At 42.5% G+C, this 26,981-nt stretch overlaps 2 protein-coding genes across 10 annotated transcripts in view; one reads left to right on the forward strand and one right to left on the reverse strand.

The window, feature by feature from the left end:
• The window catches only part of LOC133410396 (peripheral plasma membrane protein CASK), an 80,018-nt gene that overhangs the window by 26,873 nt on the left and 26,164 nt on the right, over window positions 1–26,981 (reverse strand). For 4 of the 9 annotated variants that reach the window (XM_061691587.1, XM_061691577.1, XM_061691568.1 and 1 more), the window contains exons 5-14: window positions 23,466–23,538; window positions 4,073–4,175; window positions 3,789–3,964; window positions 3,333–3,455; window positions 3,174–3,257; window positions 2,944–3,043; window positions 1,815–1,832; window positions 1,027–1,148; window positions 152–229; window positions 1–61 (exon numbers count right to left, since the gene is read on the reverse strand). The exon at window positions 1–61 is cut by the window's left edge and continues 20 nt beyond it. In XM_061691587.1, the coding sequence (XP_061547571.1) occupies window positions 1–61; window positions 152–229; window positions 1,027–1,148; window positions 1,815–1,832; window positions 2,944–3,043; window positions 3,174–3,257; window positions 3,333–3,455; window positions 3,789–3,964; window positions 4,073–4,175; window positions 23,466–23,538 (938 nt within the window). Of the gene's footprint in view, window positions 62–151; window positions 230–1,026; window positions 1,152–1,814; window positions 1,833–2,943; window positions 3,044–3,173; window positions 3,258–3,332; window positions 3,456–3,788; window positions 3,965–4,072; window positions 4,176–23,465; window positions 23,539–26,981 lie in introns of all 9 variants that reach the window. The other 5 variants (XM_061691595.1, XM_061691604.1, XM_061691551.1 and 2 more) reach the window with 2 other exon arrangements.
• On the forward strand, window positions 5,596–11,079 carry LOC133410434 (probable G-protein coupled receptor 34). The gene is made up of 2 exons (XM_061691617.1): window positions 5,596–5,632; window positions 9,303–11,079. Exon 2 carries the CDS (start codon window positions 9,341–9,343, stop codon window positions 10,505–10,507), a length of 1,167 nt encoding a protein of 388 aa, XP_061547601.1. The 5' UTR covers window positions 5,596–5,632; window positions 9,303–9,340; the 3' UTR covers window positions 10,508–11,079.

The following is a 26,981-nucleotide window of genomic DNA, read 5'->3' on the forward strand; positions in this document are numbered from 1 at the left end:
GGATCCTTCTGAGCTCCTTGGCCTCTATGTTGTCTTGATAACAAGAGATTGTCTCCAGTACCTTGAGCAAAAATTATAAAGCCAAGATTAATAGTATTGACACACAACAACACTTGAATTGTTCATTATCTTAGGGTTGTATAAAGCTCACCTCTTTGGCTCTCTGCACTCCATCACTAGGAGGATTTCGAATTTGTGGAGACGACCTGGTGTTAATTTTGTCGTACAACTGCAAAAGCCAACAGCAGCACAATGTAATCAAAAGCATGGGTAACTGGCGTCCGCTGACCTCCCACAAAGAAATGAAGACTATTTGACCAAAACAAGAACAGACATAACTTTCAGTCAAGATTGGAGACACATTTTTTTTCACATAAAGCATTTAAAGTGCACCAAAACGCAAATCCTTGCTTTGTTTAAATGCATTTAATAAGTTTGAGGATAAGTGCTGAAAACGTGCAAACACTGAGAACAATATAGTACTGAATTGTTGAGATATGGCTAAAGACTCTTTTTCACATACATTTTTCTGCTTTTGTCGGCGGGTTTAAACACTATCAAGAGGTTTGGGCGTATACTTTCCGTCCCCCACTATATAAAGCGCCCTTATTCCAAGCTGTGGCCATTTGGCTGAATTGTCATTTCCTCATTCTGAATGTACCCAGTTCTACCAGTAGCGTGCCGTTAGCCATCAAAGTATGCCCATAACGCTCAAAAATACAGATCTTCCCTGAAGTGTAATGTGTTTTGTGCTACGTCTCTGTCGTCTGCCCCCACGTTGCGTAGCGAGGCAATAACAAACCGCACAGATCAGCCACCCCACGGCCCGATCCCAGACAAACAGTGGTTAGAGTACATGCCGAACGCCCGTCAGACACTCGCGTCGTGGGCGACGAGGAGGGGCGAAACATAATCCGGCTGTGGCCACCAAAGGCTGCAACTCAGCGGCCACAGGCCCAGAGCACTACGTGCACCACAGATGATCCCGTGTAGTAGGAAACATTAGGCTTAGGAAGGTCGACTCACATCTAACAGGGTGTGAAGATTTTGATCCTGGAAGACACTGTGGAGAAAGTCCATATCTTTTTCACTACAGTCTGTCAAAGCATGAATCTCCTCGAGACTGTCCAAAACCTGTGACACTGCCCCTGAGTATGCACAAACAAACAGGTTAGCCACACAAATATCAACTGGACGCCAAACGCCCTGATAATTACACTGAGCGGTCTCTCTAAACATTCAACATCGCACAAAATGCAAACACTGGTCATGGTACATGTACCCACAGAAACAAAAACACAACAGCAAACAGGCAAAGAGGGCAAATGCACAATCACAGTACAGGCAAAGTCACAACCACAAAAACAGGTAAACATTCAACTATTTAAACCGAAGTACCTGCTGCATGGCCCACACATGCAGCAAAACCAGAGAAACAGTAGCAGTGGCATCAGTAGATGAGAAGAAAGTCAGCTCACAAAGTCACACAGTGGATGGTTGCAAGGAGCAGCACATTCACAGAGAGGGAACTATAACATATCGCTGTCTTGAATATTCTTACATTGTAAACTGTATTAAAAATCTCAAAAACCAACTACTGTATGTATATTGCTCATCCTCAACATCTATGTTTTTTGTCATCTTAAGGGGATGCAGGTTTTTGGAGAAATGCACAAATTCATTTAAGGGCTTTTTTTGAAGGGGGATAAGGGAGCCAAGGACAGGAACCTTTTAACACAAATGCAACTAAAAAGGGACAGGAGTCATGAGGACAAAGCAATCAAGGTTCTAAATGTAGGGGCAAGTGTACATACTTTCTGCAGCTAGCAGTCCTAAGAGCAGCAAAGCACAAGAAAAGAGACTGGCATTAGGAACTTAAAAGAAACAGTTTCACAAGAGTTAGATTTCACAATGGCAGGAAAGTCTCTGGAGAGGAGTATGGAGGCCATGATGATGACAGAAAAAGCAGCAGCAGAAAAGAAGAAAAGTAATATCAGCAAAAGCAAAAAAAAAAAAAAAAAAAAGAGCCTGCAAGCATGCACTTAAGGCGAGGAGTATGTCTACGACCGAGTATGTCTACGACCGACGCCTGCAACAAATCAAGCAGGAACCACTACTGGATGACTCACATTCAACACAGTAGGAAACGCATCAAGCTTATTAATTTGATATTTAAGTTAGCATTTAACATTTAAGAAATTGCATTCCAAATTATTTTATCTTTTTTCCAATTTTCTGTTGTGTTTGACAGATCATTTCCAAGAGCTGAGATAGACTAATGCGTCTACAGCTCTCTTAAATAAGGAAGTGAGACTATTTGGTTGAAACAGGAATGTGCGACTAATACTATTTCAGGAAGTTCAAAAACAGGAAGTTCTAACCAGACAGCTTGTGGTCATAGAAATATAGAAACCACAATTCAATTCTTGACAAACTGGCCTGAAACATCAATAACAAGGCTCGAGACAGTGAAAAATGGTCACATATGCCACCCTTTTTTCAGTGCGCACGAGTAAAAAATTTCATTTGGTCGCACTTGCACGAGTGCCTGTTTTAATTCTGGTTCTAAAAGTCTCACTTATAAAACATGGTGGTTGAAAGTCGCTCTTTTTCACTGCTTTAGTCAATCTCCTCCACCTGCTCTCCAGTTCTGAAGCGAGAGTGTGGTCTCGTTATTATGAACAGCGCGCGCGCACACACACAAATATAAGGGAGTGGGACCAAATCGTGTTGGCGGTGAAAAGGTTAGTGTAGAGCCCTGAACAACTTGGTTTGGATGCTTGAGAATATTTTGTCTATGCAGACCTTTGGGTCAAGACAAACATTTATTACATTAAGAAAGCCTCTGAAATGAGTGTCTTTTTGTTTAAAGATACTTTAGTTTGTGGTTCTTAGAGAAATTCCAACTGCATTTAGAGTCCACAGTGTCAATGTGACATTCACCTGAGGCGGTTGGGTCATCTGAAAAGTCATGAAGCTCCTCAGGAGGGTCACCATAGTAGGAATTAAACTTGTGGCTTGACACAGCAGCCAACACTGCACCCTAAGACACAGCAAGTAAACAGCAAAGCTTGTAAAGTCAGTGATGAGGCAAAGTGGAGGAGGATGGGACGCATCTGCTCTTTCCGTTTTCTTTGATTCACAAAGATGAATACGCATCACACGGTGCTGACCTTCAGCTTCCTCCTGGCGTTGAATTTCCTGAGCTGTTCCACCGTTTCAGGAAGGTGGATCTTGTAGGCATACCTGTCCCTCTCCTTTCCCAATACAGACAATGTTAGTGTATGCACACATGACACAACTGTGGTTCAATGTAAATTATTAAATTTTGCCTTCAGCCAGGGGTGGTTGAGAGCCTCGTAAACGGTGATCCTTTCTGCAGGGTCCAGCATTAACATGCGTCTCACTAGGTCTTTGGCACTCTCTGAGATGTGGGCCCACTGGCGGGGATTCATCTGGACAATAGTTGCACATAAAGATCAGCATTGTCATTGGAGCTGTTATAGGTCACTAGAGTTTAGGTCTCCAGTCCCTCAACTATTTATGAAGCTCTAAACTGCAGTGTTAATCTAGAACCAACATGGCTATTGGCAGGCAGAGGGACAGAAGAATACAGACTTCCTGCTGTGACTGCATCTGCGACAGATTAGTCATGCAGGAAAAATAGATAACAGCTCAGTGTGTTCTACTCTCACAGTCAGAGGATGATTTCTGTTCTTAAAGACAAAAGATTTCAATTCAATACAGTCCAAAGAGGAATACATATTAGGCCACAAAAAAAATCCTACCTTATATTTTCCCTTGATGATGGCCTCAAAAAGGCGATCCTTTGTGCCATAGAACGGCAGGCAGCCAGAAAGGAGGATGAAGAGGATCACCCCGCATCCCCACACATCCACTGGCTTGCCGTATGGCTCTCTCTTGACAACCTCCGGAGCCATGAAGTGGGGAGTGCCAACACGACCTGAAAAGAGCAGCCAGTGTGAAGAAACACCTTTCATGAAAGTGACAGGCTAAAAGAAAAAGTGGATGCTCTCCGCAGGTTATAACTTAGTGTGTGTGTACTGTGTACCTCCAGCAACCAGGCCCGACTCTCCCAGTTGTATTGCCACTCCAAAGCCGCCGAGTTTGACTGGAGCAGAATTCTCCTTCGAGGCCAGTAGCACACAGTGGGGCTACACACAGACACAAAACAGCACAGAAACAAGGTCCAGTCAAATGTGTCTTGATCATACTCTGTGTGCAGGTATCAACCTGGCAACCTTCATTGCCACCCTCTGTCATCACTGACATTCTCATATGTTCCCCATTAATACATGTATCAAATGTTGGGGGGGGGATAAGAAAATTAGGATGTCATAGCTCATCCGCATGGACAAACAACTATTTATAATTTTAAAAAAATAATAATAATTGACAACTTTGACCAGAACACAAGGCTGGTAAATACAACCCCAGTTCCAATGAAGTTGGGACATTGTGTTAAACATAAATAAAAACAGAATACAATGATTTGCAAATCCTGTTCAAGCTATATTTAATTGAATACACCACAAAGACAAGATATTTAATGTTCAAATTGATAAACGTTTTATTGCTTTTAGCAAATAATCATTAACTTAGAATTTTATGGCTGCAACACGTTCCAAAAAAGTTGAAAAAAAAAATTTCTTTCCCATTCTTGCTTGATGTATAGCTTCAGCTGTTCAACAGTCCGGGGTCTCCGTTGTCGTATTTTACACTTCATAATGCGCCGCACATTTTCTATGGGAGACAGGTCTGGACTGCATGCAGGCCAGTCCAGTACCCACACTCTTTTACTACGAAGCCACGCTGTTGTAACACGTGCAGAATGTGGCTTGGTTTGTCTTGGTGAAATAAGCAGGGGCGTCCATGAAAAAGGTGTTCCTTGGATGGCAGCATATGTTTCTCCAAAACCTGTATGTACCTTTCAGCATTTATGGTGCCTTCACAGATGTGTCACTTACCCATGCCATTGGCACTAACACAGCCCCATACCATCACAGATGCTGGCTTTTGAGCCATAAAATTCTAAGTTAATGATTATTTGCTAAAAGCAATAAAACGTTTATCAATTTGAACATTAAATATCTTGTCTTTGTGGTGTATTAAATTAAATATAGGGTGAACATTATTTGCAAATCATTGTATTCTGTTTTTATTTATGTTTAACACAACGTCCCAACTTCATTGGAATTGGGGTTATACTCTGGAACCAAAGCTCACCATTTACTGAAATGGTGGGGCGTGAAGATGGTTAGCTGTGTCACACAGCATGAGAAAAAAAGAGGGGAACACAGACAGCCCTCCGTCACAATCATTGCTTCAAACTCACAGTCACTGCACCAAGAGTAAAAAGAAGGACCTCCAGAAGGATTGAATGTGACAGGCAGCCAGAGAGATAAGAGAAAATGCAACAAGTGCAGAATTCACTGGGACAATGAGCAAGTGAAGTGAAAGGTCCATATAACAAAACGTAGTAAGAAAAGTTATTTTATTCAGTTACCTTTCAACACATCTATTCCTGTATATTTAAGGTGTTTGGAGGAAAGCACAATAGACCTACGCGCTCACGTTGCTTTGGACTTTCCCAACAGAAAAAGCCCTGATGGTAAGTACGACGAAGAATGTGTGTGGAAAGGATGTGTGTGGAACCACATGTTCCTTTTACACAAAAATGCTGTTTAAATACAAAAGAAATAATGATTATGTGGATCCTCTTACACAACTGTAATATTTCTGAACATGACATGTTTTTAAACATCTGCTAAATACAGATTAGTGACCGCTAACATTTATCCAAGATATGTTTCAGTCCATCTATTTTCTATACCCGCTGTTCTGTTTCGAGTCCAAGGGAAACTGGAGCCTCACATACAGTAGCTGTCATCCTGGACTAATCGCCAGTCAATCATCAGGCAAGGAGTGACAGGCAATCATTCACAGTCACATCTACAGTACAACCCTTAGCAAAAATTATGGAATCACCGCTCCTGGAGGATGATTAATTTATTTATAATTAATTTATTTATTTATTAGTTTGTTTATTTTAGCGAAAAAAAAGGCAAATCACGGATGTTTCACAAAATGTTTTATTCAAAATACCACCCTTCTGGCTTTAAGAAAAAAAACAAAAAAAGACAATTGTCAGTCACAATTTTTAAAAGAAATATGGAATTGCTCAATTCTGAAGAAACAATTATGGAATCAGCTTGTAATTCTCAGTTCTAAAACAAACATACATCAGATTGAATCTGCTAATTAGTCAGCAGTGAAATAAGACTGCTCACACCTTAGAGACCTGTTGCACCATGTGGATTGACATGAATCATGGCTGTAAGATGACAGATGTCAGTTGAATCAAAGGAGAGAATTATACAACTTATTTAACAAGGTAAACATCATGGAATGTTGCAAAATATGTTGGTTGTTCCTCGTCAGCACTGTCTAAAATCTGGACCAATTACACACAAAATGGGAAGGTTGTAAAAGGGAAGCGTTGTGGTAGACCAAGGAAAACAAAGCGTCAAAATAGAAAACTGAAAGCAATTTGTCTTGAAAATAGAAAATGCACAGCAAAACAAATGAAGTACAAATCGGCGTGAACTGAAGTAAACGTCTGCGACCGAACTGTAAGAAACCGCCTAAAGGTAATGGGATTTACATACAGAAAAGCCAAACAAAAGCCATCCTTAACACATAAACAGAAAAAAAACAAGGCTCCACTGGGCTAAAGAAAAGCAATCCCATGACTGGATGAAAGTGATATTCAGTGATGAGCCGCCAATCTGCATTGGGCAAGGAGATGATGCTGAAACTTTTGTTTGGTGCTGTTCAGATGACTACCTGAAGGAAACGTGCACATTTCGACAGTCATTGATGCATGTCAGGTAAAGGAACAGAAGAGATGGATGGCAGTCATTATATCTTCAATAAAGGCACAAGTTTACTTCGAGATTTTGGACACTTTTTTTATTCTATCGATTGGCGAGGAGATTTTTTCAAGATTATAATGCATCTTGCCATAGAGCAAAAACTGTAAAAAACTTGCTTCAAGAAAGATGTATAATGTCAATGCAATGGCCTGCAAATAGTCTAGATCTCAATCCAATCCAAAATCTATGGTGGGAATACGGGTGGGCAATATATATTGCCTTTGATATAATCGTGAACGTTGCTTCAACGATGTGCAATTTTACGTTATTGAGTATTCATACTGTCTCTAAAAGAAAACAACCGAACGGGTGTATGGACGGCATATGAGGAGGAAAAAAAGCACATGAAAGTCCTCATTTGCCAAATCAGCAGACATGATTCAGTCAGGTGACTCAGTGGCAAGCAAATTAAACTCTCGCTCTCAAACTAGTGGGCCGATGAACTTTTTCAGGAGTTTAGCAGCTTAACAGGTGGTGAATTGACTTCAATGTATATTTTTTTGTTGGCCAACATGAAAATGACACAGTGCCACCGATGTACGTGGTGGCTTCCCAAATGCGGCCAGTTTAAAAGCGAAACGAAGAGAATGGATGGCAATGTTTCGATCAAATATTCACTGGAGAATTTATTCATTTTGGATAACATTTACAAAGAAAACTGTACACTCTCATAGTCATCCCGACAGCTGGTGAGGCTAACGGAGGAGCTTGCTAGCACAGCCCTACTCCTGCCGCACGCTGTTTGTAAGTAAACATTGTATTTCACTATCCCATCTCCTACTGCTTTACTTTACTTACGGTCGTGACATCACATATCATCATTTCAAAATTACGAGTGTGTGCATGTGTGAAGTTTGATCTTTTTTCCATTTCATTCTACATAAAAAAAAAAAAAACATCCAGTCATGTGGGAAGGTTTTAAAACTTTATGAAGCTAGTAAATCTAATTTCCCTCACAGGATGAATATCCATCCAGGCATCCATACACAACTTCTGCTAAAGAAAAGATGGGGAAATCTGCTCAACTAAAATACTATTATGCAAACCTGATTTGGCATATTCTCCTGTATACAGCCTGGACATAACTTGAAGTTATTGTTAAATTTGTGTGATATGTTGTGTCTTGTGCAATGTCCTGGGAGGCAAATAGAGATTTACACTGTTTCTTTATAGAATATAGTCAAATTATCGTTATCATGAAATAAAAAAGTATCGAGATATTTCTATTTGCCCATATCGCACACCCCTAGGTGGGAATTAAAGAAAATGGTTAATGACAAGGATCCAACCTGCAAAGCTGAGCTGGTAACTGCAATCAGAGCAAGTTGGAGGCAGATTTATGATAAACACTGTTTATCACTGGTTAAGTCCATGCCTCAGCGATTTCAAGCTGTTATAAAAGCCAGAGTTGGTGGAACAAAGTACTAGTGGTGTAGTGTAGCTTGTTTTGCATGATTCCATAAATTGTTTCCTCAGAGTACGAGCGATTCCATATTTGTTCCTCTACTTGCTCTAAAAAAAAATTGTGACTATAATTTTCTTTCTTGCTTTTTTGTGTTTCTTAAAGACAGAAGGATGGTATTTTGAATAAAATTTGTTTTGTGGAACATCCATAATTAGCTTCCCCCCCCCCAAAATTAAACATTGAAATGATTTTCCTCCAGGAGCGGTGATTCCATAATTTTTACCAGGGGGTGTAGATGCCTATCAGTAGAGTGGAACCTCGGTCCACGAGTGCCCCTATTCACAAAAAAATCGGTTTCTGAACCAAATTTTCAGACATATATTGCTTTAGTCAAGAACTACGCTTCCGGTCACAACATCCACCCAGAACGCTCAGATGTGCTTTCTCTCATACAGCATACATATGTGCCTCACATATTTCAGATATCTGTTTTTTTGCTGAAAATGAGTCCTCAGCATGACTCCCAAAAAAGTGAGAAGGGCCACTAATTTTGCTATGAGGAAGGCTTGCGAAATGAGACGTTCTGGTGAGCTCTTGCTGGTGGTGCTAGGCTGGGGAGGCAGCCATCCCGCCGCCAGGTGTGTGGTGCGTGTGGTAAACTGGCAGGGGTCTCGCGCCTCGACACGCATGCTCACCTGCCCTCTGCTCCTTGCTGGGCATCTGCACTGGATGCATTTGAAGGCGACAAGGCTCTGGGGCTGTAATAGATACATTCTTTGTCCACTCTTTTAAATGAGAAAATCAGGGACACAATGCAAACCCTACACAGGCAGGTCCGAACTGAGATTCAAACATGCGTCTGAACCTTGCCTGTGAGGAAGACAAATATTTTGTTGTTTTGTTTGGTATTAATATCTAACAATTGCGTTTTATTTCCTCAGAAATTTGTCTATCCTGAGGACGCCAACCATCAAACAAAATGAACAGCTCTGCTGCCTCATCTTTTTCACCCTTATTAGTTCATACTGTGATTGCTCACATTTATGTGTTCACACTCTCAGCCACATCTCCTCCCACATCCCCCATTCTAATCTCCTCTATGACCACTTCTAACCCAACTGTGTGTTCATTAGATGATGCAGCCCTCCGTCTGCTACTAGCTGTTCTCTATTCTCTTTTGTTCCTCCTTGGCCTAGTGGGTAACCTCTTTGCCTTATGGGTATTCCTTTTTGTTCACGCCAGCCGCAACTCTGTGTGTGTGTTCCTCATCAACTGCGCAGTGGCAGACCTGGTCCTTCTGGCATGCCTGCCCTTCCGGATCTTCTACCACTTTAATGGAAACCACTGGCTACTGGGACATGTGGCCTGCAAACTGGTGGGAAATCTGTTCTACATGAATATGTACATAAGCATCATGCTACTGGGGCTCATCAGCCTGGATCGTTATTTGAGGCTCAAAGGGAAGGGCAGAGTGAGGAGAGGTTTGGGGATGCGACTGTGGGGGTGTAGTTGGCCGTGGAGTTGGGTGGCATGTGGAGCACTGTGGGGCTTGTCTCTGGTAGCATTGGTTCCCATGATTGCTACTGCGGAGGACAAAGAGGACAACCACAAATGCTTCCAATTCAAGCAGAGGCGGTTCGCCAGAGGGAAAGCCTACTTTAATGTTGTGCTGGTGGGATTGTTCTGGCTCGTCTTCCTCATGCTCATGGTGTCCTATGCCAAGATTGCCTACCGGTTAATAAAAGTGTCACGGGACAAGCCAGAACTTCCAAATGCACAAAGATATGTACGTACTGCAAAGAAATCCTTTTTTGTCCTCTTCCTGTTCACCCTTTGTTTTGGTCCCTACCACACCTTTCGGCCCATCTATATTCTCGCCCAGCTTAATGCGACAGCATCCTGTGACTACTTCCGTGTGGTAGATCACATCAACGAGGTCATGCTGTTATTCTCTGCCTTTAACAGCTGTTTGGATCCTGTCATGTACTTTCTTTTGTCTGGCTCAGTGCGCAAAACTGCCCTCCATGCGCTTGAAAACCGACTTGGCAATCGGCTTTTCTTCCAAAATGAAGCCACAACCAACAGCTCAACAACAGAGTTCCGAAGGCCTTCAGTACCTTTGGGTTTACCAAGAACTGTGGACTGAGTCTTTCCCATAGGGGTTGACATTTCTGTTTCTTCATGTTAAGTCACAATATTAATGTATTCTTCATGTTGAGTCAAAATATTAATGTATCTGTAAGTTTAACACATGTGCTGACAAATTGGTTTTCTCACTGAGGTGAGTTAAGAAACCACCAGGAAATCAGATTATATTAACACCATCAAGTGGGTGGTCAAGTGCCCGCTGTGTCGGTTAAGTGCTCAGGAATGCTCCATATGGTCCGGGTGTGAGTGTTACACAGGTTAGGGGTCTAATCTGGTGAGAGTCATTGTTATAGGCCAGTAATTCTTAAAGTGTGGTATGTAGGACCCCCTTCTGGTGGTACGGGAAATGATCATTGAATAGTCACACTTGCAACACTGCAGTTGTATTGTTCATAGGTTCTGCAATTTCTGATTTTCTGGAAGGCCATGAAGGTAACCAAACGAGTGTAATTTGTGATTGGCTGGGGGAGTCGTGGGGCAGGGAGAGAGCAAGTGTGTGTCCATTCAGACACTGACGGTTACAGGAAATACAGTACAGTACTAGTTTAATCTTGTTTTGACATGATTACGACCGACACCAATCATTTGTTTTGAAATAAAAAGTTTGTTGATAGCTCACTGCTTGTCCTGGTTTCTTCATCCAAGCAAAGACAGCACTACGTGAACAAGTGTGGCTTCTGTGGGAGCGCCGATGAAACCCCCTGCTGAGCAGCTGCAAACGAATGGTGCAACCACTGAGAAATAAAATATGACTAACTACTAAGCTTTACACGATCAGGATTTTTGGGGCCGATCACCAATCAGCAAGTTTAAAATAAATGATAACCGATCACAAGATGGAGCAATGTGTCTATTTATGTGACTTTTATTTATTTTATGTACTTGTGCCCTGTATACTGTATCCATCAATCCATCCATCCATCCAATTTCTGTACAGCTTATCCTCAAGGATTGCGGGCGTGCTGGAGCCGTCCCAGCTCAAATTATTCTCTAGCATTTTAGACAAAAGTTAAAACACCAATGACCTCTAGGAGGCATTCAAAGATTGGCCACTGAGATAAATTTAGGTCAAATCAACATTACAACATGACACAAATAATGGGTGCTAACTTACTGTAATTAAATTACTTTATTGCAATTAAATTACTTTAATATATACCGTTTATGACATGCTTACTCTAACTTTCTCACAGTCCCAGCTATATGGACGGGTGTTGTCCAGAGTTTGCGTCCGTTTGATTTTTTTTTGTTTGTTTTCCCCCCCGCGCTGCGTTGATTGAACGCGGCATGCTCCTCGTGTACATTCTTCAGGTGCTCGATCAAATTTGTTGTGCTGAAGCATTTAGATGACGTTCCCCACAACGTACTTCAGTTGTGCACAGACTGCAAATAACGTACGTGTTGTTTGTCTGCGACAAAAAAATAGTCCTACACCGATGACGTGTTTTTTTACCGACAAGATGGGAAAAACTTAATTGGCTGTCAGATAGTTACAGTACTGCGCAACAAGACACGTGACAAGGCTAAAAATAAACGATCGATGATGTCATTGATCGGATCGGCGACTTATGACATGAAAGCCGAACAGCATAAAATGCTAATTATCGGCCGATACCGATAACACCAATCAGATCGGTGTAAAGTCTCTAACTACATAAAATGTGGGTTTATTTGGAGCAGGAGAGAGTAAGATTGCAATCTGCAGTATGTGATATGTGGCCAAATGCAATGAAGGCATGAAATCATCGCATCTCAAATGCCATGCCATAACAAAACACACTGCAAGCAGTCAATCCAAACAACCTACATTAAAATAAGTACTAAATGTTTGGTTGCACATGATTAAAATGTGGTAAACAGAAGTAATTTTCCCCTCTTTTCCCTGAAATTAATATCTTTAAGTTTAACATTTTAATCATGTGTAACCAATGTAAATGTTGGTTTGGAATGTAAATTCAAAGTACTTTTTTTCAGTGTAACTGTTGGAGAAATGGTTCTCTTGCATGCGCTTTTTCAGATGGCAGATATTGAAGTTTAGGATACAGTGAGAATTTTTACTTGAAGATACGCATATACTGCATGTTTAAATGTTTAAAAGATAAATACATTATTCATCAATATTAAGTCCAGTTGTTTTATATTCCTGGAAAAACTTTGAGAACCACTATTTGAGAGTAATATTACTATTCAAACTAGATAATGTTACAGTGTCTTGCACTCCTTACTATATCTTTTTAGTAGGCTTTACACGATCAGGATTTTTGGGGCCGATCGAGTTTTAAAAAAAAACGATAACCGATCACAAGATGGAGCAGTGTATCTATTTAAATAACTTGTTCATTTACTATATATACTTGTGTACTGTATCTTCAAAAGTATTCTCTAGTCCAATGATTCCCAACTAGTGTGCCGTGACACACGTGCCATGAGCGATCTTCAGGTGCACCGTGGGAAATTATCACATTTTACTTAGCTGCTCAAAAAATTATTAATTGACAAGAAATGTATCTTTGTTCCTCTCTTTATGCCAGTGAGGCATAGTGAGAGACAACAAATAAATGCTCTTCTATTAGATGGCAGGAAGTACATACAGTAATTATTGTGCATCACTTTTTGTGACATTTCTGTTTGTTGGTGTGCCGTGAGATTTTCCCAATTGTAAAATATGTGCCTTCGCTCCAAAATGGTTGGAAATCACTGCTCTAGTCAGGTCATGTATTCTAATCAGTCAGGTCAAACCAACATTACAACATGACACAAATAATGGGTGCTAACTTACTGTCATTGAATTACCTTATTGTAATTAAATAACTTCTCACACACACACCAAAACTTTAGAGCATGATTCGAAATAATGCCGAGGATGTTTACGTACAACCATTAGTGCTAGCTTGCTAGGCTACATAACGTTTTGTTTCCTGCTTACAAGTCGTATCGTATTAAAAGTACGTGAACATACCTCGAGCAATCCTTGAATGAACATCCTCTCCCGAGCATCGGTGATGACCAACACACGTTTTGCCTTATTTTATCCTCTCTCTCCCCCCCCCCCCCCCCCCCCCCCCCCCACCCCACACACACACAATAAATTTGCACGATCTATTGTTGTTGTCATTGCCCTTGTAACGAGTGTATCTGGTCGCGTTTGAGTTGAGAAGATAAAGCCCAGTTATCATAAAAGACAGGATGCGGTGGTATCGGAACACAAGAGCTTATTGCAGTAGTCCGACATCACGCGCAATCGTGAAAGACCAAATTTATGTTGTAGTCTGATCCAGGCATTACGTGTTGTCTGTCTCAGACGTGTTGTCTGTCCCACACCGCCGCCATGTTTTTTTGTTTGTTTGTTGTTGTTTTTTAAATAACTATTGGCACTCAGATATTTACGGTACTACGTCAAAAGACACACAACAAGGCAAAAAATAAACTAGCTTTTGGATTCAAATATACTGTACACGATGGCAACGCAGAGTAAATGTCTTTTGCAGAGCCGATCAATGACGTCATTGATCGGATTATGACAAAGCATAAAACGCTAATTGTCAGCTGATACAGATCAATCCGATCAGATCAGTGTAAAGTCAATTTTTTAGGAATAAAACTTCTGCTTCATTTTCTGGGGGGAACACATAGGGCTAGGGGTGTCAAACTCATTTTTGTCGCTGGCCACACTGTAGTTACGGTTTGACTGTGAAACCATAAAAATCTTGAATCGCCTCATCATATTTACACACAGAATGTATGAACTAGTTTTGGAATCAGAAATCAAGGGTAAAGGGTTTTTCAACTATTATTAATGTTTGGTAACACAAAAATGCTTACAATATCTTAACGTTATCAATAATGATATATGACAATTTGAAATCTTGGTACAGATTTTAACAAGAATCATGGAAGTTGACATGATTTTGCCTTTGCGGGCCACATAAAATCATGTGGCGGGTTGAATCTGGCCCCCGAGCCTTGAGTTTGACACCGGTGACTTAGGCCTACTACGCTTGGAGCGCTAAATATCTTTAGCATGGTACTTGGTGTAAAACGTTTGAGAAACACTGTTATAGGACAATATTTAATATGACAAGCAGAAGTTCTAACAAATCACAACGTGGGGTTACTTTCTGCAAAATGTTAGAAACTGTGCCCTCGCCTGGTAATTGTGCATTGGTTCTTGTAGTTATCAGCCCATCTCCAACTTTACTGTAGCTCAAAGGTGGGCGATTAATTTTCCAAAGGGGCCATTTGAGAAAATGGAATGACACCCCTGATCTAAAGCATTAAATTGTATTGCTTTAATAAGCTGCTACTTGTGTAGATATGGCATGTTATTAAAATTACGAAATACAAATGCTCAACATAATAAGCGACCATTAAAATTAGCTAAATATATAGACTGCACATGTTAAAAGGTTATCACTATTTAATCAGCATTCCCAAAAAACATGTCTACACTTTCAGTGTGCATAATTTTTTAAGAGTGCTGACATGAGCACCAACAGCTAACTCATATTAGCCAGTCCTAGCTGGGACTCTCAAATATCATTATTTTCATTTCATAAAATTTTTCATGTGGTCGTAATGATTATAATTCCTTCAGGGAACATTCTTTTTACGCTCTGCTGTGGATATTTTGTGTTGTGCACTACACACAGGACCAAATCACACATGTAACAAGATGCCAGAGTGAAAAGGGCGTTCAAAATCTATTAAACTGGCGATGGTACCTTTCTTTAGGGCACATCGAAGGTCACTAGGAAACAGACTAGCATCACTCCAACAACTACTGGCCATTTTTAAATTGACTACAGCAGGACTTGAACCGTGACCTTGTCGCTCCAAAGCCCAAGTCCTCAAAGATGAGCTACTGCTGCCCCACAGTATAATCAGGACCAATAAGGCTCAGGATTATGTAGTCTGCCGCACTGCATCATGGACGTATCTTCCATGTTAGGAGCTAGAAAAGAATCCACTGTGACCATAAAGTTGTTTTAGTGAAAGACGTCATGGTAAAATGCAAGAAAAAAAAACCCTTGGTTTACATGGAAAAATTGGACCACAAAGCCAGAAACCAATATCTAGCAAAAATAATTTGTATAATATGCCAAATATAGAGTGGAGCAGTGATTCGGACCTACTGCCTCAGTTGTGTACAGCGGACATCTTCACCTACCTTGTGTGTGGTGGGAGTCCCTATAATTCAGATCAGTTTAAAATGTAGTCATTAGCCTATCGTGCAGTTTACAAATGGATAAAAACAGGATCTTCCCATGATAAAGTTGGCAAACAATGCAAACACTGTAATTCAAACTAAGGCACATGGAGCAGAACCAAGTAGCATGTGTGTTTCAGCGGCTCTTTTTAAAAATCTAGTTGAACTATAGAAACAACATGCAACACAATCACCAATCAATGAATAGAGGCTTTATTTTGCTTGATCTGAAAATTACTGCATTTTTCAAAAGATTACTCAAGACACTGCATATTTCACTGAACAACATGAGTAGTATTATTCAAGCAAATTCATCTACGTCACTACATGAGTTCAATGTATACTAATAGACTCATGGTAAAGTTAGCGACCTATTAACCTATTACCTCATGTTAGTTCACTACCACTCATGCTTTGGTGAAAACTACAGGACTATAACAATCGTTGATATTTTACTGACCGCAAGCAAATCAAACTACATCAGCACAACATTCGGGTTTTTTTTCTTCTTTCATGGTGACAAACGAGCACTTCATTAGGTCACTTCATTAGGGCAAGTGACGAGGAAGGGGATGCGACCCCATGTAATTTTTCATATTTAAAAGAGGGTTTCGTACTTTGCTAGTGGAAGAGGCAAACAAACATTACTGAGGTACAGAAACTAAAATGATCACCCTGATAATTTAAGGGAACCCGTTTATTTAACTCACCCTGAAGTCGTAGCAGTTGAAATGTACAGTTGTACACGTATTATGTCGCGCACACATACGTCTGCAAAATCACTTGTGCTCTCTAAAATGACTGAAAAAATGTATCATGATATAAGTATTTCATATCAGTCGATAAATATGTTGTTTTTAGGGTTTTTTTCTATTCAAAATAATGACCTAAAGGGTAAAAAAAGGATGAATTTACATAATTTTATTTTAAAATGTAATCATTATCATTTAAAAAGAGGACAACACTACTATTATGCCTGATTTATTTATTTATTTTTGTTTAATAATCCATTTGCGGCACGGCTCAAAGACCCTAATGATGACAACAAACAATGGACTTCGTTTTCCCTTGCCCGGACGCGGGTCACCGGGGCCCCCCACTGGAGCCAGGCCTGGTGGTGGGGCTCGAGGGCGAGTGCCTGGTGGCCGGGCCTCCACCCATGGGGCCCGGCCGGGCACAGCCCGAAAGGGTAACGTGGGTCCCCCTTCCCATAGGCTCACCACCTGTGGGAGGGGCCATATGTGTGAGCTGGGCGGGGACCGAAGGCGGGGACCTTGGCGATCTGATCCCCGGCTACAGAAGCTGGCTCTTGGGACGTGGAATGTCACCTCTCTGGCAGGGAAGGAGCCCGAGCTGGTGTGTGAGGTCGAGAAGTTCCGACTAGATATAGTCGGACTCGCCTCCACACACAGCTTGGGCTCTGGTACCAGTCCTCTCGAGAGGGGTTGGACTCTCTTCCACTCTGGAGTCTCCCACGGTGAGAGGCACCGAGCAGGTGTGGGTATACTTATTGCCCCCCGGCTCGGCGCCTGTACGTTGGGGTTCACCCTGGTGGACGAGAGGGTAGCCTCCCTCCGCCTTCGGGTGGGGGGACAGGTCCTGACTGTTGTTTGTGCCTATGCACCAAACACCAGTTCAGAGTACCCACCCTTTTTGGAGTCCTTGGAGGGGGGGCTGGAGAGCGCTCCCATTGGGGACTCCATTGTTCTGTTGGGGGACTTCAATGCTCACGTGGGCAATGACAGTGAGACCTGGAAGGACGTGATTGGGAGGAACGGCCCCCCCGCTCAGAACACGAGCGGTGTTCTGTTATTGGACTTCTGTGCTCGTCACGGATTGTCCATAACAAACACCATGTTCAAGCATAAGGGTGTCCACACGTGCACTTGGCACCAGGACACCCTAGGTCGCAGTTCGATGATCGACTTTGTGGTCGTGTCATCGGACTTGCGGCCGCATGTCTTGGACACTCGGGTGAAGAGAGGGGCGCAGCTGTCAACTGATCACCACTTGGTGGTGAGTTGGCTCCGATGGTGGGGGAAGATGCTGGTCCGACGTGGCAGGCCCAAACGTATTGTGAGGGTCTGCTGGGAACGTCTGGCAGAATCCCCTGTCAGAAGGAGTTTCAACTCCCACCTCCGACAGAACTTTGCTCATGTTCCGGGGGAAGCGGGGGATATCGAGTCCGAGTGGACCATGTTCCGCGCCTCCATTGCTGAGGTGGCCGACCGGAGCTGTGGCCGTAAGGTGGTCGGTGCCTGTCGTGGCGGCAATCCCCGAACCCGTTGGTGGACACCAATGGTGAGGGATGCTGTCAAGCTGAAGAAGGAGTCCTATCGGGCCTTTTTGGCCTGTGGGACTCCTGAGGCAGCTGATGGATACCGGCTGGCCAAGCGGAATGCAGCTCTGGTGGTCGCTGAAGCAAAATCGGGAGGAGTTCGGTGAGGCGATGGAGAAAGACTTCCGGACGGCTTCAAGGAAATTCTGGTCCACCATCCAACGGGATGGGGCGCTGCTGACCTCGACTCGGGACATTGTGAGTCGGTGGGGAGAATACTTCGAAGACCTCCTCAAATCCACCGACACGCCTTCCCATTAAGAAGCAGAGTGTGGATTCTCTGAGGTGGGCTCTCCTATCTCTGGGTTTGAGGTCACCGAGGTAGTCAAAAAGCTCCTCGGTGGGAGGGCCCCGGGGGTGGATGAGATTCACCCGGAGTTCCCAAAGGCTCTGGATGTTGTGGGGCTGTCCTGGTTGACACGCCTCTGCAACATCGCGTGGACATCGGGGACAGTGCCTCTGGATTGGCAGACTGGGGTGGTGGTCCCCCTTTTTAAGAAGGGGGACCGGAGGGTGTGTTCCAACTACAGGGGGATCACACTGCTCAGCCTCCCTGGTAAGGTTTATTCAGGGGTGCTGGAGAGGAGGGTCCGTCGGGAAGTCGAATCTCAGATTCAGGAGGAGCAGTGTGGTTTTCGTCCTGGCCGTGGAACAGTGGACCAGCTCTACACCCTCGGCAGGGTCCTTGAGGGTGCATGGGAGTTCGCCCCAACCAGTCTACATGTGTTTTGTGGACTTGGAGAAGGCGTTCGACCATGTCCCTCGGGGAGTCCTGTGGAGGGTGCTTCGGGAGTATGGGGTACAGAACCCCCTGATATGGGCTGTTCGGTCCCTGTACGACCGGAGTCAGAGTTTGGTCCGCATATCCGGCAGTAAGTCGGACTCGTTCCCGGTGAGGGTTGGACTCCGCCAAGGCTGCCCTTTGTCGCTGATTCTGTTCATAACTTTTATGGACAGAATTTCTAGGCGCAGCCGAGGCGTAGAGGGGTCCGGTTTGGTGGCCTCAGTATTGCATCTCTGCTTTTTGCTGATGATGTGGTTCTGTTGGCTTCATCAAGCCGTGAGCTCCAACTCTCACTGGAGCTGTTCGCAGCCGAGTGTGAAGCGGCTGGGATGAGAATCAGCACCTCCAAATCTGAGACCATGGTCCTCAGTCTGAAAAGGGTGGCATGCCCTCTCCAGGTCAGGGATGAGATCCTGCCCCAAGTGGAGGAGTTCAAGTATCTTGGGGTCTTGTTCACGAGTGAGGGAAGAATGGAACGGGAAATCGACAGGTGGATCGGTGCAGCTTCTGCAGTGATGCAGACTTTGTATCGGTCCGTTGTGGTAAAGAAGGAGCTAAGCCGAAAGGTGAAGCTCTCAATTTACCGTTCGATCTTCGTTCCTACCCTCACCTATGGTCATGAGCTGTGGGTCGTGACCGAAAGAACAAGATCCCGGATACAAGCGGCCGAAATGAGTTTCCTCCGCAGGGTGTCCGGACTCTCCCTTAGAGATAGGGTGAGAAGCTCGGTCATCCGGGAGGATCTCATAGTAGAGCCGCTGCTCCGCCGCATTGAGAGGAGCCAGATGAGGTGGCTGGGGCATCTGATTCGGATGCCTCCCGGACGCCTCCCTGGTGAGGTGTTCCGGGCACGTCCCACCGGGAGGAGACCCCGGGGACGACCCAGGACACGCTGGAGAGACTACGTCCTTCGGCTGGCCTGGGAACGCCTCTGGATCCCCCCGGAAGAGCTGGATGAAGTGGCTGGGGAGAGGGAAGTCTGGGCGTCGCTGCTAAAGCTACTGCCCCCGCGACCCGACCCGGATAAGCAGTAGAAAATGGATGGATGGATGGAGTCTAAAGACGTGACTGGTGTGAATTGTGGCATACAGCAGTTCATAGAGTATAGTATGTGATGTCCTGTGTTACCGCTGGTTCAATAAAGCGACTGGAATTGCATTGGAAAGTCTGTTCATCCTTGACCACTTGCAAGGGCATTACAGTATGAACAATCATTGTGGCGGCTGGCTTGACTGTCTTGGCTTAAGACGGTGCTGTACTTTAATGGATGAGAGCAGATGCGATTATACAATAAATGAGGCCATATCCATAGCCACTGCCAAACTAGTGATGTTACCTTCCCTTGTCAAGAATTTCTTCACCCGCTGTCATGCTTGCTTTTTGTTTGTTTGTTTTTTTGTTTCAGTGCAAGGTCGATCTCAATTCTCTTCCTAGCTTGTACTTATGCTGTATACAGTCATTCACTCATGAAGTTTAAGTACTAATTGTGGAATATCTGCTGAAGAAAATGAATCAATTGGAAAAAAAATGTTTTTATAGAGAACTTGTGATAGATACAAAAGAGTAAATGATAATTTATGGACAAATGAATAAGAAAGAGCTTTTCAGCAATGCACACAAACAGTATGTTTACAGACGGCACAATGAAACCTTGAAGGAAAACAACCCCCAGCCAACAGTCAAACATGGTGGAGAATCCATAATGCTTTGCTCCATCTGGTACTGGAGGCCTTGACTGTATTACAGGTATCATGAAACAAGAATATTATCAAGCGGTTTTAGAGCGAAAAGTCTTTCCCAATGTAAGAAAACTTGAAGTGAGGTGAAGCTCATGCTTCCTCTAGCAACAGAAAGACCAAAGCACACATCCAAAAGCACACAGGAATGGTTGAAATGGCAAAAATTGACTGCTTTAAAATGAGTCCTGATCCCAATCCAATTGAACATTTTGGGAGGAGCTGAAATCTGCCATTAGGGAAAGGAACCCTGCAAATGTTCAAGAGCTTGAACAAATTGCAAAGGAAGAGCGGGAGAGAATAGCATCGGAGAAGTGCAAAAAGCTTAAGAGAGGGATACAATAAACATTTTGAGGCTGTCATCGCTGCCAAAGGGTGTGCAACCAAATATTCAGGAGGGGTGTCAATATTGCTGCACATGTTGTTTTCTGTTTTTCTTTTTTTGCTTTGAAATTACAGTGTATAAGTTGAGAAAAACTATTTTCTTTGTTAAATTACTTTGGACCTCCAATTAAAAGATCATGATGATATAAATTTGGTACATTTCCATTTATTTCTGAAGACATTATAGGTTATGCAAAAACCGAAGGGCTGCGATTGGCTGGCAACCAGTTCAGGGTGTACCCCGCCTCCTGCCCGATGACAGCTGGGATAGGCTCCAGCGCGCCTGCGACCCTAGTGAGGATAAGCGGCTCAGAAAATGGATGGATGGATGGAAAAACCGAAGGGGTGCCAAAAATAGTATATATATAAATGACTGTATACATGGACCTGGCAAAAAGATAAATGAGGTGAGTCCTACAGCCTCTGTTGTAGCAGAATGCCTTGCAGAGTCACCGGTCTTTTTTTTTTCTATTCTATCAAACATTTTATCAAACGTGTCACGATCATGTGTCTATCATGATACATATTGATATTGAATTATTGCCTAGCCCTAAAACTACCACTTTCAAAATAAAAGGACTGCATATTTTTACATCTTATTTTCACTTCATAAAGACTGCGAGGGCAAACAAGGGCAGGACACACGTGGCCCACAGGCCATACTTTGCTCAGGTCTGCTGTCGATACTTGCCCTGTCATGGTTTTACTGTATGAGTCACACTCGGCAAAGCCACCATGGGCTGATTAAATCAATGAAGCATCCTTCTTCTGCTGAATTGTTCAAACTACTGACATCAGTTTTACACAATGGCTGAGGCAGTTCGGAAACAGAAAGTTGACCACATGAGCCAGGTAAGGACACATACAAAAGTGGCAAAATGAGTATCGTATTTTCGGACTATAAGCCGCAGTTAAAATCCTTGAATTTTCTCAAAAATCGACGGTGCGCCTTATGTATTAATTCTGGTTGTGCTTACTGACCTCGAACCGATCTTCAAAAATCTGTCAAAATGTTTTAGTACAACTTTGGTACGCTACGTAGCCGCACTGCTTGATGGTTTGTTGGAGCATTACGGCTACCGTAGTGAGGAGCCTCGCGGAGTAATACTTGTGCTTTAACATATGATGGTGTGTGCAGAAGGACCGCAAAATGGCACCTGTAAATAGACATGCTTACGAAGCGGATTTCAAACTGGTCATTTTCAAATAGCAGACTTTGCCAAAAGAAAGGTTTCCGGCCGGTGTCATCATCAAGGGTACCCCAAAGTGCTGGCTGGACGAGGAGTAGATGAGTGAGTGGCTGAAAGAAGTTAAGATCAAGAGACAGGATGGCTTTTTCCACAAATCTCCGTCCCTATTGCGACTCCATGTGCACCCATCTCACCGATAATGTCAAAACTCAAATGAAGCAAACTAATTCGGGGCTTGCCACAATTCCGGGTGGATTAACCAAAGACCTCCAACCGCTAGCTATTGGTGTCAACAGGTCGTTCAAAGTTAAATTGCGAGCTGCGTGGGAGCATTGAATGACAGAAGGCGAACACACATGCACCAAGACAGGGAGAAAACGGCGGGCGAGTTACGCCACTATCTGCCAATGGATCCTGGATGCCTGGGCTAAGGTATCAGTCCCAAGTGTCGTCCGAGCTTTCCCGGAGGCCGGAATCATCACTGAACAGCTACGTAACAACAACAAGACTGACTCGGATGAGTACGAGAGGGATCCGGGCATGCTTGATGCCAAAATCGCCCAACTGTTAAACTCAGACACTGAAGATGAAGAATTTGATGGATTTATGGAAGAGAAATTAACTGAAAAAATTAGTGTATTGTTTTGTATTTTCTGTTACTACTGAACAATGTTGAGAGTTATTTTGAATGAGTTGAATAAAGTTTGATTCATCTGACTATTTTGTTTCGCTTATTGCGCCCTATAATCCGGTGCACCTTATGTATGAAACAAAATCATTCATTGATATTGCACCATATAATCCGGTTTGCCTTATAGTCTGAAAACAGACAGTATGACTGACAGTATGTACAGTCAGTAAATTTAAATGCACCTAAAAAAACAACTACTGTAATATATTGATTGAAACCAAACTTTAATGCATGTTAATACCTTAATCTTACCATGTTTGACTTAATAAGATGTATTAATACCTCAGACGATTGTTTGGAAACCATATTCCTTTGGTATGTAATACATTTCCATCAATTGAACAACGAATCCCCCTTTCTAAAGATGCTCCAGCCTTCATGTTTGACAGTAACATTCAATTCACAGCGACCGGATCCAACCTCTCTAAGGCAACCTCTTCCGTGCTGAAAACGGCACAGTTAAAACCAGTTGAAAGGGGCATCATCGCCACCTACCATTCAAAGGCTGACGGCTTGGCCAAAGATTGACTTTTACCCAATTCATCTAAACTGTAATGTCAAATGTCAGTAACCCGATGAATGTGTGCATGTCAAGTCAGTTTAGTGGAAAAGGGACTGTCAACTCACCTTGACATCACGATGTATCACATTGTTGTCGTGGCAGTAGCGAAGTGCCTCCAAAATCTGCCTCATGTAGTGGCTGCAAGGAAATAAATAGATGATTAGTATGACTCATTCTTATCTTAAAAGGGACATATTATGGAAAATTGACTTTATAAATACTTGGATACACATGGTTTGGTCTCTGGAGGGCCTGCCTCCTTAAACAACCAAGTATTTTTAGGTGAGCTGCCTATTTCTGAAAATGTGTCCAATTTTGCCAGATTGTGACATAACTGTGAAGCTAATTTACATAACACTGAAATTTGTGTTTGGTGATGAGTCTGCTGCATGTACCATACAGGAGGTTTTGAAAACTAATTGACAAGTGTAATTAAGTGGCTATGTGATGAAGTGCTTCCTCCACAAGTGAAAATGCAATAGATGCCTTCACGGTCTTCATGGGGATTCGCATGTGCACTCACTCTTTAAGACTCGGGGCTCAACAACAAGCTCTGCCCTTAGTCGTCATGGTAATGAAAGCAAAAAAAAATTTAAATGTCTCATTTTCATGAGACAGTACTGCCCCCTCAAAACAAGCTAGAAAAAGAGGGTGAAAAGTGTTATGTAATTCTTGACCCTTGGAGTGTTTTGACAAAAGACATCTGGGAATCATTTTAAATATCGTAATTTCTCGTGTATAATGTGCCTTTCCCCAAAAAAACATTGTCAAAAGTCAATAGTGGGAATTATACATAAGTATAGGCGAAAATGGGGGGGACTCATTTTAAATTGTATGGCGCCATCTAGAGGTTATGAAAAAGGTGTAGCTTACACTTTCATTCCAATATGAAAGGGGTACAATTGACTGCATATACAGTATGTCCAGTTGTGCTCATAAATTTACATACCCAGGCACAATTTGAGAATTTATTTATTTATTCATTCATTTATTTTAATAAATAGAACGGATGACTGAAGAACAACCATCATTAATTTCTTTATGGTTATGTTTTGTTTAATGATAATGTTTTTCTGAAATGCTTGACGGTTTAATTTGAATCCCATTAAAATAAAATTAAATCTGTTTCACCTGGTCCATGTTTTCTTTAAAGAATTGTACACATCTTAAAAATTCTGCCTGGGTAATCAAACATGAGCACAACTGTGTGTTTTCTCATCTACTAAATAAAAGCAGGGCTGTGAATTTCAAAATAAGAGTAATTAAAATTAATTACGTGTTCAAATAAAGTGTTTAACTTCAGAGTAAGTCTTTTAAAAAACAAAAAATACAGATAATACTTCATGTTTTGATCAAATGGGTAGAAGCAAAATCATGCATTGCAAAAATACATTATGCACATAGGGGGTACGGAAAGTATTCAGGCCCCCTTACATTTTTCACTGTCATTGAATTTTTTTCCCCTCAATGTACACACAGCACCCCATATTGACAGAAAAAAACTATTGTAATTTTTGCAGCTTTATTAAAAAAGAAAAACAAATATCACACAGCCATAAGTATTCAGACCCTTTGCTGTGACACACACATTTAACTTGGGTTCTGTCCATTTCTTCTGATCATCCTTGGGAGGGTTCAACAACTTCATTGGAGTCCAGCTGTGTTTGATTATACTTGATTAGGAAAGCCACACACCTGTCTATATAAGACCTTACAGCTCACGTGCATGTCAGAGCAAATGAGAATCGTGAGGTCAAAGGAACTGCCTGAAGGCACAGATCTGGCCAAGGTTACAAAAAAATTTCTGCTGCACTTAAGGGTCCTAAGAGCACAGTGGCCTCCATACTCCTTAAATGGAAGACATTTGGGACGACCAGAACCCTTCTTAGACCTGGCCGTCAGGCCAAACTGAGCAATCGGGAGAGAAGAGCCTTGGTGAGTGAGGTAAAGAAGAACCCAAAGATCACTGTGGCTGAGCTCCAGAGATGCAGTCGGGAGATGGGAGAAAGTTCTAGAAAGTCAACCATCACTGCAGCCCTCCACCAGTCAGGGCTTTATGGCAGAGTGGCCCGACGGAAGCCTCTCCTCAGTGCAAGACAAATGAAAGCCCCCATGTAGTTTGCGAAAAAAACAAACAAACAAAAAAAACACCTGAAGGACTCCCAGATGGTGAAAAATAAGATTTTCTGGTCTGATGAGACCAAGATATAACCTTTTGGCCTTAATTCTAAGCAGTATGCGTGGAGAAAACCAGGCACTGCTCATCTTCTGTCCAATACAGTCCCAACAGTGAAGCAGGATGGTGGCAGCATCATGCTGTGGGGGTGTTTTTCAGCTGCAGGGACAGGACGACTGGTTGCAATCGAAGGAAAGATGAATGCAGCCATGTACAGGGATATCCTGGACGAAAACCTTTTCCAGAGTGCTCAGGACCACAGACTGGGCCGAAGGTACACCTTCCAACAAGCCAATGACCCTAAGCACACAGCTAAAATAACAAAGGAGTGGCTTCAGAACAACTCCATGACTGTTCTTGAATGGCCCAGCCAGAGCCCTGACTTAAACCCAATTGAGCATCTCTGGAGAGACCTGAAAATGGCTGTCCACCAACGGTCACCATCCAACCTTACAGAACTGGAGAGGATCTGCAAAGAGGAATGGCAGAGGACCCCAAATCCAGTTGTGAAAAGCTTGTTGCATCATTCCCAAATACTGAGCAAAGGGTCTGAATACTTATGGATGTGTGATATTTCAGTTTTTCTTTATAAATAAATCTGAAAAAAATTCAACAATTATTTTTTTTTTCTCTCAATATGGGGTGCTGTGTGTACATTAATGAGGAAAAAAACAAACAAACGATTTTTGAAAATGGGCTGCAATATAACAAAGAGTGAAAAATTGAAGGCGGTCTGAATACTTTCCATATCGACTGTAGGTAGAAGGGTTTTCCAGAATTTTGAGGGTGTGTATGATACATAGGTAGAAGGGTTTTCCGGAATTTTTAGGTCAACTTCGGGGGTGCGTATCATACATGGGTGTGCATTATACACGAGAGATTACGGTAGATACTGAAAAAAATAATAATAATACGTCTCCTTTCAGTAAAAACATTCTTCAGAGTCCTGAGGTCTTTTCAGGGTTGTGCCGGCACAAAACGTGGCTTTGAAGTTGAGTATGCCACTTTCTACACCAACAACATGATTTATAAAAAAAAAAAAAAAGTAACATTTTGGAAACAGCGAGGACTGACGAATCAAACGGTGAATGAAATGTCAAATGAGATAAAGCATAGACCCCCTTCATTACAAAACATGATTTTGTGCTTGCATATGCTTGTAAATCACATTTTATTTTTATCATCATTACACTCACTATCATCCGTCAAAGGGAAATTCAACTCAGACTGCTGCATATTTTGTTACACATCAACATGGAGAGATTGAAAGGGGTTCACAAACAGTGCTGCAACTCGAAAAAAATTTATTTTTTGGTGGGGGTTCAATGCTCAAGGCAACTTGACAGTGTAAGTACAATACTTGTACAGCAATCTGTAACTATTAATTACTATTCCATTCTCTTGA

This window comes from Phycodurus eques, chromosome 1 (genome assembly GCF_024500275.1).
Source record: "Phycodurus eques isolate BA_2022a chromosome 1, UOR_Pequ_1.1, whole genome shotgun sequence".
Taxonomy (NCBI): domain Eukaryota; kingdom Metazoa; phylum Chordata; class Actinopteri; order Syngnathiformes; family Syngnathidae; genus Phycodurus; species Phycodurus eques.

What these genes read in the sequence shown, in the direction of transcription:
- LOC133410434 (XM_061691617.1), top strand. Translation starts at nt 9,341, where the DNA reads ATGAACAGCTCTGCTGCCTCATCTTTTTCACCCTTATTAGTTCATACT.